The sequence below is a fragment of the Thunnus albacares genome, chromosome 22 (genome assembly GCF_914725855.1).
Source record: "Thunnus albacares chromosome 22, fThuAlb1.1, whole genome shotgun sequence".
NCBI lineage: Eukaryota > Metazoa > Chordata > Actinopteri > Scombriformes > Scombridae > Thunnus > Thunnus albacares.
Window position 1 is genome coordinate 14,979,520 of NC_058127.1, and position 15,067 is coordinate 14,994,586.

A 15,067-nucleotide genomic window follows, 5' to 3' on the forward strand; every position below is an offset into this window, starting at 1 on the left:
GTTCGGTATGAGCTGCGGATTAAACTACTTTTGTTGACAGTAAAATAATAAAGAAGCAATGAAAACACGCCCCCATTAGTTTGTGTTCTAGTTTATTTTGTTCATATTCACAGTAGTTTTACAAAATATTACAACTATTTTGATAAGTGATCATTTGATTTAAGTAATTTTTCAAGCAAAAGTGCAAAACCTCCCTTAATTCCAGTTTCTCAAATGTGAAGTTTTGTTGGTTTTCTCAGCTTTTATATTACTGTAAATCGAACATCTTTTTATTCCATGCTGTTGGTCGGACAAACGAAGTAATTGAAGACGTCACCTGAGGCTTTAGGAAATTGTGATACTGTTTTACACTATTAAGTCATTACAGAGAACAAACTGTTAATCTATTAGCTGATCACCAGATTAATCTAGAATGAAAATAATAATTAGTTGCAGCCCTAGTTTTGACTAACAAAACCTGATTTTAAAGCAAAAAATAAATTTATTTAAACTAAAATTATTTAAATTTGTGCCAGACCACATTGTTAAATTTCTAAATTTACCAACAAATTTGTAAGCATTTAATATAATTAAATATAGAGCATTTTCAAGAGATAACCACAAAGTGCTTTCCACATTTAAGAAAATAGACTATGAAAAAAGTAGCAGCATTAAAACAGCTGCATGAGGTAAAAATTTTAGCTAGACCAATATATTCAGGGCCAATTTGGCCGATATTGGTTTATAGCAGATATATTAGTATTGGTGTATACAGTATGTTGGCCACTAAATAACAAGAAATTGCAATAGAGAAAAGCCAAAGATATGTCTTAGGCAGTTTAAAATAGTTTAGTCTGTCCACTAGAGGTCCATGCTAGCGTCATGGCGATGGCAGTCCAGACTCAAATACCTCCACATTGGAAGGATTGTCATGAAATACAGTAAAAACATTGTTCCCCACTGGATGAATTGTAATTACATTGGTGACCTCATCACTTTTCATTAACCACCATCATCAGGTCAAAATTTAAGTGTATCCAACATCTCCGTTTGGCCTCAGCTGTACTTTGAGTTTTGGGCTAATTAGCTAAAGTTAGCATCCTAACAGGCCAAACCAAGATGATGAACATGGTAAACATTATTCCTGTGAAACATCGGCATGTCATTGTCATTGTGAACAAGCGCTGCTGTGCTCAAGTACTGCCTCACAGAGCTGTTGGCATAGCTGTAGATTTGTTGTAACATGTCCTGCTAAGCACATATGTTGGTCACAATCCTTTTAGCGGTAGGTTGCTAAAAATTGTACAGGCAACATTTCTTATCAAAGCTTGACTATGCAGATGTAATTTACATGCATGCTGCTGCCCATACCTTCAAACCCCTTGATGCTGTGTATCACAGTTCTCTTAAATTACAGGTGACAGTTTTATAACCCATCACTGTATCCTCTATGAGAAAGTGGGGTGGACATCACTTACCACTCAAAGGGAACAACTTTATAAGGCCTTCCTAAATAAACTGTTTTATTTATCATAACTTTTAAGACTTTGAAATATGGGATACCCTACCCGTTCACAAGAATGCATTTCCCCTGAGTAAATAAAGGTATCTTATCTCTCTAATCCCGTAAAACACTAATTTAAGAGTTAACCTCCATGTATTTAATCCTTAAGCCTAATTCTGTGTTCTCTTTAAAACACCGGCTGGTTCTCTTGTTATTTGCACTGTGAGAAGAGCCGTTTCTTCCACTGTACACATCACAGGCGCCTCTTCTGCTGTGTCATGCCAGCAGATTTATTTTTAGCCAATTTTCTGAAAGGCAGACTGGAACCTACCATCCTATACATGGGGCAGAGAGAAACAGGGAGTTGGGGAAAGTTGGGGAGGGGCTTACGGTTCGGCTGACCTGACAGCTGTTAGGACTAAAGGAAGCAACCCATGGAAGCAGCCCACGCACCACATCACACTCAGGACACACCCTGCCTATGATACAGTGTAGTACAGTGCGGTGGACAAGAGGAGTTAGAGGGACGGTGGGAGTTTGCATAACAGTGTACAGGCAGCCACAGCCTGTACAGAGGGAGGGATGGGAATGCTGAATCAGTGAAAACTGCATGAAAGCCTGGGAGAGGGTGGAAGAGGGTAAACGGCAGGGGGAGAGGGAAGAGGAAAGGTAACAGCCAGGGTAGACTGGGTAAGATGTACAGTGTGATGCCTTGTCATTCATTTATTCTCTTATTTGTTAATGCGGAGCTTTAAATTCACCGTGTTATACCTCAAGAGCTTTCCACTTCAGTTAAAAGACTTTAAACAGACTTTTAATCTCAGTGCTGCTTGAGTACAGACAGTACACGTCTAGGTTTTAAAGCCGGAACTGCCCTGACAGTTTTCAGCAAGCCAGAAAAGCGAGGTAAGATTTCCTAAATCAATATCTCTGCTTTGTGTTGCAGTGTTGTCTACAATGTACCCGGTGACATCAGCACTGGAGAAACTGATACCTCCCACTGAGTGAAACAAGAGGGAAATCAAATTTGGTTTGACATCATTTGACATGGATGCATACTGAATGAAAAGAGATACAGATGGTGTATTAATAGAGAAAATGCAAACCAATCTGTGCATGTGATCTCTTCAAACTGGATGCATGATATAATATAGGACTGAAAAATTACATAAATCAGCTGCATACACTTTTCTTGCACTTTTTCCTCTGCCAGCTCACAGTCAGATGGAGGTAGAGGAGGTGGTGTGTCTGCCAAAGTTGACCCGGGTCGCTGTGTGCGGCGGTACCCATGGCAACGAGCTGTCCGGGGTGTACTTGGTGAGAGAGCTGCTGAAGGCGCAGCAGAAGAGGGAGGAGGAAGAGCCTATGACAGTGATGATGGTGCTGTCGAACCCGCGGGCCATGCTGCAGTGCCGCAGATACATCGACACCGACCTGAACCGCTGCTTCACCCACGCCATCCTCAAGTAAGGCAGCAATGATGAAGAGGTGAGGTGATGGAGCTCATGGTGACACTTCCGATGACGATAAGGTGTGATAGTGTCAGATTGTATCTCTGTCTCCTCAGCGGTCCCGAATCAGACATGGCCCCCTACGAGATGATCAGGTCCCGAGAACTGAACGCCATGCTGGGTCCCAAAGGGAGTCCTGAGGCAGTGGATTTTGTTTGCGACCTCCACAACACCACTGCCAACATGGGCCTGTGCCTCATTGCGTACTCTGACAGTGACTGGATCTGCCTGCACATATTCAGATACCTGCAGGCAAGTGCAAGCAGTCCCTACACACTCAAGTAAACTCAATTCACCCTGCATTTTCGGGACGGGTAATGCTAGAAAACTAAAGTTAAGTCTGACATCTCATTTTCAGAGGCAGATGCCAGATACACCAGTTAGGTACATCCATTTTGACGTCTCCCATAAAGAATCATATTCCCTAGATTCAGTGGGGAAACATGGATTTGGTAAGTTTTACACTTTTATTAGAACATACTGGATCATCTGTGATATTTGTCATCTAAAATACATTTTCTGCAGCCATTGAGATCGGCCCTCAGGCCCACGGTGTGGTCAGGTCAAACGTCTACACAGCCATGAAACTCGGCGTCCAACACATGCTCGATTGGATCCGTTCATTCAACTCAGGTACAATTAAACACAGGTTACCAATTGAGTATTTCTGCCCTGCAAAACAGCTTCAAAGTGGTTCAAATCTTGCAAACTTGCTCTTGTTTTTAAGCTGTTTTTTTTTTTTTTGCTTGTTCAGGTGCTACTTTTGAAGGAGGATGCGTGGAGGTGTTCACCATGGTTAAACACATCGACTATCCGAGAGACAAAGAGACTCGACACATCACAGCAGCAATTCATCCTCAACTCCAGGTACAGTCTCAAACAGATTTGTGGCTTCAGAGATGTAATTAAAGAAGTTGTCCATTGTCAGATTTAAATGCTACCTTCATTTAAGTCTTATAATTTGAGCTTGAATTAACCAGGGAGTGGATAAAATAACAAAATACCTGACAGTGAAGAGCAGAACAGCGTCAATTACATAATGACCTGAACAAAGAAGAAGCTAGACCTTTTGTCCTAAGAAAAAAAGAAAAAGGGCATTGTTAATATCTAGCATGTGAACACACCTGCTGTGAAACGTGTGCTTTGTGTGTTTGTAGTGGCAGTCATCCTGGCATATAAAACCGTTAGTGTTTATGTTAAAGGGTGAGGCCTCGTCTTGTAAAATGGCTTCGTACGTCATAAAGCTGCGTGACATCCACAATATGTTTTTCTTACAATTACAAATGTAGTGTAATTAACACAGTAGCATCCAGTAAATGTCTTCAAATAGAAACTCCGCCGGATGTTGGAAACTTTTAGTCATGAATTCTTTTTCTTTTGTATCCAGGTTGTGTATTTACACCAGCCTGAGATACAAGCCTGTTATAAGATGTGATAAAAAAAAGACTTTATTCATCCTAAAGGACATCCCATTTTATACCGTACTGAGCATATTGTGCCCATCATGCTCAGGTATAAAATAGTAAATTTATGTAAACATAGAATAATATACTACATACATATTAAAATAAAATATACTTATTCTGAAAAAGAATGAAATAAAAGTAAAAATTGGAAGAAAAAAAATAAAGGGCGTTTTGAAGTGCGGATGATGGCACAACATATTTTGTTACTATGGTACAAATGACAAACAATGAATAAACAATGGAGACAGGTGTGTCTACAGTACATTACTATGTGGAAAACTGTACAACTGAAACGAAACTATGTAACTGTGATGCAACTATATAAAGGGGCTATCACACTGCAGGAAGTAAATGGGATGAAAAAATACAAGTACAAAATAGAATTATAAACAGGTAGCTCAAGTTTGGGGAGTAAGATAATAGTACATGATAATAGTGCTTTGTCACTGTCCATGAATGGCATGAATGCAGGCCTTTACATGAATAACAAGCATGTGATTGTTGAAACCGTCACGAGTGCTGATAGAGATCTTTGGTCATTTTTTAAGGTTGTGTGTTTGTGGTGTTTGGCAACACTCATTTTCTCCACAGTACAGCACAGCGACACACCTTACAAACTCACTGCAACACCCTTTTAATGTTCTTAGTGAATGAAATCACGGTCATTTTTTAACATAAACTCAGCGGATGTGCAAGTGATTCACCTTAAAAACCTGAAATGTTTTCAAAGTCATAATCTGACTACATTTTGAAGGACATAACTCTTTAAAACTCTTACAAAACGCTTTTCTGCGGGACAAACTCAAACCCCAAAATAAATTATTGTGCCTTTGAACCAAAAAGCAAATTGTGTTGTTTGACCTTTTTTTTAGGACCATTTCTGGTGAAAACACAAGTGATGAAACAAACAGCACAACTGTGAAATTCATTGTTCAACATTTTAGAAAGTAAATTTATTCCCTTTCTTGCTGAGACTTACATGAAATGATTGATACTATCATGTCTGTGCATTAGGTATGGCACTAGAGCCAGGAAGAGATTAGCGTTAGCTTAGGAAACAGCTAGCTCGGCTGTGTCCAAAGGTTAAGAAATGTCCATACAAACAACTGTAAAGGTCATTAATCAATTTTATCTTATTCAATCTGTGCAAAACTTGAAATGTAAAGATGGCAATTTGGACAGAGCCACGCTAGCTGCCTGTTTCCTGTTTCCTCCTGCTTCTAGTTTTTATGCTAAATTTAGCTAATCAAGTTTTGTTGATCCTCTTCTTTAGTTGGTATCTCAACCACAAAATGAATAAGCCATCTCCCAAAATGTCAAAATACTTCTTTTAAAAACTTTTGAATGTAATAATTTAGCAGTCATTTTAGCAATTAACCATAACTGTCTGCCTTTCCTCACAGGACCGAGACTTCTGCCTGCTCCACCCTGAAGACCCTCTGTTTCAGACTTTCTCAGGTGAAACGCTGAGGTATAAAGGCCGCGAACCTCTTTATCCCTTCTTCATCAATGAATGTGCTTATTACGAGAAGGGCATCGCTCTCTCCCTGGCAAGAAAGAGGTGTGTGATGATCCCTGCGGTCCGGGTGCAGACAGAGCAGGAGCAACAACAAGCTAACGAACAGGGATTTGCATCAGAAGAAGAAGAAGAGGACTGAGAAACACCCGATATGGACAGTGTTTGATAGTGTGAGTCCACGTGATACAGGCGATACAGACTGATGTGACTATGAAATAAATTTTTAAAAAGCTTTTATTGAAATGACAGCAGTTGCTTGGGGAAACACGCACAAATGCATGTGTTTAAGTTGGCGTACACTCACACACGATATTTAAGTGGACAATTAACCATTTCAGCTCTCAACTGGAGAATGTACGACACATTCACGGTAGATTCACAAAAGCACAGTCATAGAGCGATATTGTGACATTTAGTGGATTCAAAGACAGAACCATTTCTTGTATATTTGAAGGCTGAATATGTAAAATACAATCTGATTTATCATGAGACCTTTCAGACCACACACGGTGCATGATATCACAGGCATTCTCAAGTTTTATGAAACCTTGTGAGTGTTGGCGATTTATATATTTACGGAGACATATAGCATGGTTCTTTGGGTAAGAATAGGGCTTTTTTTCAAAATTGATTCAAGAACTGGGACATTTCGATTGTCAAAAAATATAAATTCACTACTGACCACTACTGCAATATTTAGGATATGTTCAGAAATAATTTAAGTGCAAAGGAATACAGTAGCTTATAACAATATGGCCTTTAAAGTACATTCATAATGCCTAACAGGGAAAAATGATCTCCCTTAAATCCTATTCTGTCAGTTCATTTGATTGTATATTTTTTCCCAGAATGATGATAACAAATAGGAATTAATAATAAAAAAAAAAACATCAAGGAACAAATACAAATCAAATTAATGACACTAAACACAACTGAATTCATATAAGGAAGTGGAAACTTGTACGAAATTAAAATTATATGAGCATGTGAGGTCAACAAAACACAAAATGGTAAAGGACTATGTTGAATAAATAAGGACTTTTTCATGTTTTCTACAAAAGCCTACAAAATCATTTAAAAATATGCTTAAATAAACAAAACAATGCATTGGGTACAAAAATTATAAACATGAACACAGTCTGACCTCAACAACTGTCAGAAATAAATAAATGTCACTTAAGTTTAAAAAAAATGTGAACAGGAATGTAAATCTTTTGTAACGACAGACTCATATTGGTCATTGTCTCTCTCGCTGTACTCTTCATTGTTCCCATTATTTTAAAACCGTTGATGTAAAAGACTACACACAACGGAAAACCTCTGTCATAATAAATACCTTATGGTTGCGTAAAAGGTTTTTGTGTGCTCAGGGTGTCCCCTGCACCTGGACTTGTCTGGTATTTTTTCAGGTGCAACAGTGTACGTCACCACACCCAACTATGGGCGGGTTGTGACGGCATGTCAAGGTCAGAAAAAATTTCAACCAGCACCAAGCACACCAATTGACGCACGTCCAATCAATTAGTGTCTTTAGAAGACAACTGCCAGCTAAACTTAAAGACATGTTAAATATTTTTAGCATTTCATTTTTTGTTTTCCAAGTGTGCACAACTGAATCAAATATTTGGAGCCTTAGTAGCTCCTCCATTTCTTTTTTGTATAGTACTGTGGGATAAAAGAAGACATATTTAAAGCCCCCTGAGGCAAATTTGTGGTATTGAGCTATATTAATAAAAATAGACTTAATTTGGCTTGACACCATATTCAGAAATCAAGTAAACTTAGGTGTATACTTAGCATAAATCTGATTTATTACAACTTTTGTGTTATTTTCATTCATCTGGCCACCATTTCTTCTGGTTATGATAACAAGGGAGAGATAAAATTCCAAACCACATATCTATAAACAGATGTTTCAATCCCTGTTGTTGATCTTTGTCACCTCAAAATGTTTAAAAATAGGAAAGGGTATTTTTATTATGATAGCATTGTACTGTGAACAATGTACACACAGAACTAGACCAACTGGTAGGTCAATGTTGAAGCAGGGAGTCTGAAAACCAAGAGAGTTTTTACTCTCTGAAAACTTTTACCATTAAAGATTCCTCCAGAAATGTTGAGGGACATACAATAATAATAAGCTGCTTTCAATAATAACGTATGTCTGAAATGGTCTTTCCACACACACACAAAAATCAATTAACTAGTTAAAAACTTTTATACACACATCTATTCCTTCTTCCTCATCCCTAAAGTCAGTATATGTGCACTTAAGGTTTCAAATTTCCACATCACACTTGTGTAAGTTGCGTACTGGACCACGATTGGCTACAAGCAAGTTGTGATGTCACAAATCCCGATTGTACATACACCTTAAACTGAGATTTTTCAATGAGCACAGAGAAACTTTCCCCTTTCATCAGTTGAATGTGAAAACAGCCTTGTCGGACTTCTTTTTTCCCCCAGATCTCAGCAGTTAACTTTATGAGTACGATGTTACTATAACCGAGAGAAATTATGGCCAAAACTGTAAAAATAGGACTTGAGTTGTAATGAACTGGAATTATCCTTTAATGTACCTTCTCTTCAAGTGTGAAGGCACCGCATATTCAAAGCCTTGATTTAATTAGTGTGTAGTATGAAACTGGGACACAGCTGATGCTTTTCAGCTTAGTGTCAAGTTATTCTAAACTGAAACATATGGTTAAGTTGACACATCTCTCTGGTTGACCTTTTTCAAACCAGTTCTATGACCCCTAGAGAGATAAAAATCAAATCTTTTAATGCAGCAGATAGGGTCACTACTATGGTGTACATGCACTTTAATCCATCAGAGGGAAAAACGCACAGATTAACCCACATCCCGTTCCTCTGAGATCATTATAAAATGCCACTTGGTGTCAGAGCGGAGTTTGAATTTAAACAGGGCAGAGATCCAGAGCTGGATCTCAAGTCTACGCCACCCGGTAGGCGGTCATACGGTAGTAGTTCTGACTGTGGCTGCGTGCCGCCCACACTAGCAGCGCGGCGGCCATCATGTGGAGCGGTGAGGAAATGAGGGCCAAATAGAGGGACCAGCCCAGGGAGCCATCCACCTTGTCGGGCAGCATCGACACCCGGTGGAGCAGGTCCATTCCTGCCAGGTAGCAGCAAACTGTGGCTAAGGAGCAGAGACCTACAGGACACAAGATGAGGGGGCGTAAACATTTTCTAGCTGAATTTTTTGTACTTTAAATTTCGTATGCATATTTTTTGACATGTCAACAAATACTCACTCATCCTTGTGTGATCATTTATGCAGCGCTACTACTATACATGCGTAAATATGACCACTGTCGTATTTTTAAGCTTCAAGTCTGTTTTCCTCTGCTTTCCACACATGACTGCAATGATTATCTATTGGGCTCTAAGCGCTTCCAAAGCTCTGGTGACCTACACTCAATATTGTGCCTGAACGCCTCCTGTGTAGACACACAGATGGAGCATTGGCTGCTGCTGCTGCTTTGCTAACGTGCTGCTCTGCTAACATGCTGCTCACACTATGCCTCCTCTGCATATTTGGTTCTGGGTAGGTAAAGAAAAGAGTGTTTTTGTCTGCTGTGGCTGAAAGCAAGGATGATAAGAGCAGTGAGAGTGAGCCATAACAGTTAAGTTGTGGGCTGTAAAGCCAAAAAAATGAGCTGAAAGACACTAAAACTGCAGAGAGCTAAGAAGAAGTACAGGGTTGGGTAATAATTCTTTTTTGCTTTATCATTATGAATGACCCCTTTTGCAGTACACATTTAATCCATTAATAGAAAACTATTGGATTTGAAAGAGAGAAAATGTAAAGAACGACTTGGGAAGACTTTAAATTACAACACACGCCTGTCCTCTGAGCACATCGAAAAGTATGATCTGTCATACCATGTGTCATAACATGTTGCAGCCAGCTGACTTTAACTTTTAACTTTTAACTAAAGAATCCTTTAGGAATGAGGAACTGTTTGTTCTTTTAGCTAATGTGCACCGACCCATGGATGAAGGGTTGTTTTTTTGTTTGTTTGACTTCAACACCAATTGCATGGCTTAAACCACAATGACACAACTGCAACTGAGTTTTCAGATGTAGGTCAAAGCAAACTTTTATTTCCACAAGCTTTTAATACCCCTTTGTTAACTGCTCAACACTAATTTCTTGCATAAAGTGAAATTGGTCAGTTTTCAGCAAGCAGCCTTGTGCAGCTAAACAGGTCTTACCAGCCAGCAGGTGAAGGACACCTATGCCAAGTGTGGGTGCAAGACTTCGGCAGAGGCAGGCACAGAACCCAGTCAGGCCTGCCAACACCACCAGGCCCAGAGACACCAGTGGCAGCAGGAACTGGCACCTCCACAGGTCTATACATACATATACACATAGACACAGGAAGCGGGAACGAATCAGGAGGCATCACAGTAACTGACCTTCTTGTGCATGACGGAAGACGGCGTCCTGATTGGGTGCAATGTATTATTTAACATGACATATTGGTCATAATTAATGCACTACGCTGAGAAGGGGATGAATTTTTTGCAGCTTTATGGGACTGGCATCATTCAAAAAGGATTGAATTGGTTGAGATTGAACTTACAGGTGCGCAGCATGTCCTCTCCACTGTTGTGGTTTCCTGGTTCTTTATACTTAGGAGTGAACTGCTGAGGTAGAGTGAAGCTTCGACACTCCAGCAACATCTTGGCATCTGAAAGAAGTTTTATTTTTTTATTTAGTCTTTATTTGATCAGGCAGTGTCACTGAGATTAAGATCTGTTTTCCAAGAGAGACCTGAGAACAAGAAACATTCTTAAGACAAGAACACAATCAGCAGACAGAAATAACACAGTTAGAAGAATAATTAAAAAATCAGATAATAAAGCTTTAAAATCTCCAAGAGGAATGATAGACTCAAGTTTGAGGGCAGTTTGTGGTTCATTCCATTTAAAAGGCGCCTAGTACCTGAAACCAGTTCTGCCAACATTAGTGCAATCATGAGGGATATCTATGGTTCAGTAGTTACTGGATCGTGTGTTGTAGTTACTAGATTTAAATGAGAGAAGAGATGTGAGATAGTTTGGAAGCTTCAAATGCTCAAACTTCAAAGTTTCATGTATTTATGGATGAATAACACGACATGTTTTTTTTCTTCTTGACTGTAAGGAAGTCCATCCAGCCGTGTGATACAAAGAACAATGATGATGCTATTTGTGATAAAGCATAATGGCACTATGACACGCAGGGTTTAACTGCTGAAGTGTTGATGGGGCAGCATGACAATACAGAATATCTCCATAGTCAAGGACAGACATGAAGGTCGACTGCACAATAGTTTAACAGATGAAAGATGACAGACAGCCTTTGATTCTATACAAGAGGCCTAATTTGATTTTTAATTTATGAGTCAAATGTTGAATATGAATCTTGAATGATAGTCTGCTGTCAAGCCAAATTCTTAAGTATTTGTATGACTCAGCAAGAGTAATATGTATAATATATTTCCGTAAAGCACCAGTGTATAAGCATGTATAACTACATTACTTTGTCATTGTCATTGTCATTACTACAAGTCATATAAACATTAATAAACTTTTTTTCATAGATTTTCTCCTTTCTTAGATTCTTCTTTGTATTTTCTACCTCCAAACCTGCCTATATTCAGCAATGACATTTTTACCAGTATCCAACAAAAGATTATTTCCATGATCATTTTTGTTGATACTAAAATTGTTTTTTTTTTTTCAAATTTCACTCCAATAGCGCCATACATAGGAAACATGGTCGCACCAAGTAGCAGTTTTTATAAAATTTCTGCTGCCAGCTGAAATGTTACATATCACTTGAGCCAAAACACATCATTATATTCCTTAAATGGCATTAATCACTCCATTAATGTTATAGCTGGAAAATGAATGTTTTAAAAGGATATGAATTGACTTACACTGATACTAATATGTTTATGTTCTGTGTGAAATAAGTAAACTTCTGCAGTGTTTTGTAGTCAATGTGTCTGTTAATACCATTAAAATATGAATTCAGTTTGGTACAATATAACATTATCCTCAAAAGTAATTATATTAAGTGTATTGCTAACTAAACTGATTATGAGACAGATCAGGATCTGGGTGGCTTACCACCTCCACCACCAATACCTTCATAACAGCTGTACATTTTGTTAAACAGTCTTTTCCCAAAGATAGCTGGGTATTTATTTATCAGAAAATCGAATGCTTAGCTCTGTGGCTAGAATTTAATGATAATCCATGAAAGACACAAACTAGGGATAACACCATCCATAATCCAAGGTGGCTTAACGCCTTCTTGTTGGGGAATGAGCCACACCTGCCTGATGGCATTTACCTGAAGCAAGGTGGGGCTCATAATGAGATAGCATCTCTATAGTTGGAGACTATAGAGAGACTCACCTGTCTAAAGAAGCGTCAGGTATGGTGTCATAGGGGTGAGGTCAGTTACGGAAACATACCTGGCTCTTTGTACCAGTGAGTGTTGGCAGGAACGAGTACACATCGCCACCAGAGGCCCACAGTCCCGTTGAGACGGAACAAGGTGTCACTGTAGGTTTTCTCATCAAACTCTCCGTCCATGAACTCCTCATACAGGGAGCGCAGCTCAGACACGTTGGCCTCTCCGCGCACGGTGGGGCTGCTGTACTGGTACCAGTGCTGCGTCCCGATGGCCACCGACAGATACACGGTGGCCAGTATGCTCAGCACACAGGCGATGACCAGAGCTGTGGCGTAGCGGTTGTCAACCATTGTTCACCGACCCAGAGACACGTCAAAAGGGATTAAGTTGATGCCGGTGGCCGAATCGCCGCGCATCCAATTTAGTCGATCTGCGATGCTTCCTGTCTCCCACTCCTCTCCAAGTCACTCTATCATCCTTAAATCTGCAAAAAGATACCGTGCAACAGCCAACGACAGCCTTTTGTTTTAATGATTGATACTCATCTCCAGTGCTGTCCTAACAGTCAGCAGCCCTGCAGCCCGGCTTGGATGCGCCATCTGTTCCCTTGTCCCACTTCCACAGATGGTGGGTGACCGGATACTGCGGCTGATATCACAGAGCAATAACAGTCCTCAGCAAAGAAAGAAGCCAAAAAACTGGCCTATATTGTAAGATGCGTTATGTCGTTGGCAGCACCAGCCTGCTAATACAAATTGTATGGGTCTGTTTTTGGACGGTAGGGTGATGCCGAGCGCACCCAGGATGATTTGAGTTGTAAACACACTAATCCATGCGTTTTCCTCTTCCGGTTCCGCTGATCAGCAGATATAAAAATAACCTTTTCTCAGCCAGTCTCTTTGTAGAGCAAAAGACACACAACACAGAGCATTTTGGGAGGCAAGATGGGCAATCTAGCAGCAGATGATTAAATAAAATCCTGGCAGAGAAATTATTAAAATTAGGCAACCTGTTTTCTAAAATGAAGAACGAAACGAATAAAGCCTGCAAAAGACATCTAATCCAGCAGTCATTTTTCCTTAAAAAATGACTAATTGATATCAAAAATGGTTGATGATTAATTTTCTGCTGACGTAATAAACTAATTGTTTCAACTCTAGATTACTAGATGTGCTTTTTAAACCTATCTGTAACATTTAAATTAAGGGCATTTAAAACAAATAAAGACTATTATCCTATTATTCATTCCAGACCTCGATAAACATGAATCACAGGAGACAACCAGCAGGGTCACTGTTTTCATGACATTGTTTGGCCAGCAGAGTAAAGCAGTCGTTCTTGGAAAAAAATTAATTTCCCAAAAAGTTTAGAAATAAGCAATAAAACAGCCCCCTTGATCAGTTTAAGACATCAGAAGCAGCCAGGATTTTAGAAATGCTGAGGTTATAAGTCCTATAGGTCCCTCAGTACACATATTATTTGTATTTTTCATAGTTTATGTATTAAATGATCAATTATGCTAAATACACAAAGGTCTAAATGAAGTTCTGGTGGGGAAATAGTGAATCATTAATCTACTTTTTTATTCCGTTGGCATGAAAATATTCAAAACAACATATATTGAATCTAAAAACACTGGAATCAGCAAATTAAATACCCATTATGTGTTATTTTCTGACTGCACCCTGGTTGCTCATTCTCAAGTCCCTCATTCTCAGAAAAAATATGGACAGAATAAGTGTTCACAATGGTGGCTTCAGCGATTTTCCTGCATCATTATTTGGTCTGGTATGACCAATAGCTTAGGTGGCTAATGTTAGCTAACATTTGCAAACAAACGAGCTACAAATAAGCATCATGAGTTAGTCTTTATTTATACTATTGCTGCAAAAAATACTGCTACCTTGTGTTTTTAGTGTGTTTTTTGCAGTTTAGGATCCTTTTAACTTTTTGTGTAAAGTGTCTTTGAGTATCTTGAAAGGTGCTCTATAATGAAACGTATTAATCTTTATTATTACTATGTTTAGCATGAACCATTATCCCATAATTGATAGCCACAGTGTCCACTGTACAATGAACATTACATGGACTCCATTTAAGTCAGTGCTGTAAAATAAATCTGTGCCACTTTTGTTGAGTCATGATGATATATCATTAGATAAAAATAGATGTAGCCTTCTTGTTGATGTTGGTTTTCATCACAGCTGCAGTTTTAGCTGATTGATTTTTTTTGTGATATATTTTGGGCTAAATATTTGATGAGATATGGGCCAGTTGCAATTTAATTTGAGGTTGCTGTTCCTTAGACAAGAGTAGCTGCTGCAGATGCAAGATGCAGCCTGTCACATAATTCAGGCCCAAATTGTTCTTTCACTAAAAGGTGTAGCAGTTTTGCCTTCTATCATTGACAACCATAAAGACAAAAAATGGGTCTTGCTACACAGAACTCAGCTTTTCAGCTAGCTTACAAGCATAGGGAGGGGTGATTTTGTGAAATTCATCTGCAGCTTTATTTTCTTAATTTTTTCTTAATTTCTTTATCGATTATTGCAGCGTTCTTTGCTGCTTTTTCCACCAAGTGAAAAAAATGGCATCTTTATCTACTAAAAAAAGACTGACTGGAGAACTTTCTCACTCATTTAATGAGTGAAC

At 39.0% G+C, this 15,067-nt stretch overlaps 2 protein-coding genes across 3 annotated transcripts; one reads left to right on the top strand and one right to left on the bottom strand.

The window, feature by feature from the left end:
- The first annotated feature begins 1,659 nt into the window (after positions 1-1,659).
- Positions 1,660-8,334, top strand: LOC122974523 (N-acyl-aromatic-L-amino acid amidohydrolase (carboxylate-forming) B-like). Of its 2 annotated transcripts, XM_044342558.1 has the most exons (8): positions 1,660-2,173; positions 2,430-2,513; positions 2,697-2,949; positions 3,051-3,246; positions 3,353-3,446; positions 3,520-3,627; positions 3,749-3,861; positions 5,864-8,334. In XM_044342558.1, exons 3-8 carry the CDS (start codon positions 2,708-2,710, stop codon positions 6,116-6,118), a joined length of 1,008 nt encoding a protein of 335 aa, XP_044198493.1. In that variant the 5' UTR covers positions 1,660-2,173; positions 2,430-2,513; positions 2,697-2,707; the 3' UTR covers positions 6,119-8,334. The 2 variants fall into 2 exon arrangements, with proteins under 2 accessions (XP_044198493.1, XP_044198492.1); XM_044342557.1 differs by lacking the exon at positions 2,430-2,513 and having other exon boundaries at positions 1,660-2,389.
- A 50-nt stretch (positions 8,335-8,384) lies between these two features.
- Positions 8,385-13,277, bottom strand: LOC122973649 (claudin domain-containing protein 1-like). The gene is made up of 4 exons (XM_044341341.1): positions 12,474-13,277; positions 10,590-10,697; positions 10,219-10,356; positions 8,385-9,154 (listed from the first exon to the last, which is right to left on the bottom strand). The coding sequence occupies exons 1-4, from the start codon at positions 12,763-12,765 to the stop codon at positions 8,934-8,936; spliced, it is 759 nt and encodes a 252-aa protein (XP_044197276.1). The 5' UTR covers positions 12,766-13,277; the 3' UTR covers positions 8,385-8,933.
- Between the last annotated feature and the right edge of the window lie 1,790 nt (positions 13,278-15,067).

What these genes read in the sequence shown, in the direction of transcription:
- LOC122974523 (XM_044342557.1), top strand. Translation starts at nt 2,708, where the DNA reads ATGGAGGTAGAGGAGGTGGTGTGTCTGCCAAAGTTGACCCGGGTCGCT. An exon ending in ACATATTCAGATACCTGCAG is followed by an intron (nt 3,247 to 3,352) that starts GCAAGTGCAAGC and finishes TCTCATTTTCAG; the next exon opens with AGGCAGATGCCAGATACACC. An exon ending in GATCCGTTCATTCAACTCAG is followed by an intron (nt 3,628 to 3,748) that starts GTACAATTAAAC and finishes TTGCTTGTTCAG; the next exon opens with GTGCTACTTTTGAAGGAGGA.
- LOC122973649 (XM_044341341.1), bottom strand. Translation starts at nt 12,765, where the DNA reads ATGGTTGACAACCGCTACGCCACAGCTCTGGTCATCGCCTGTGTGCTG. An exon ending in AGAGGACATGCTGCGCACCT is followed by an intron (nt 10,357 to 10,589) that starts GTAAGTTCAATC and finishes ATGTATGTATAG; the next exon opens with ACCTGTGGAGGTGCCAGTTC. An exon ending in TGTCCTTCACCTGCTGGCTG is followed by an intron (nt 9,155 to 10,218) that starts GTAAGACCTGTT and finishes TGTGTCCTGTAG; the next exon opens with GTCTCTGCTCCTTAGCCACA.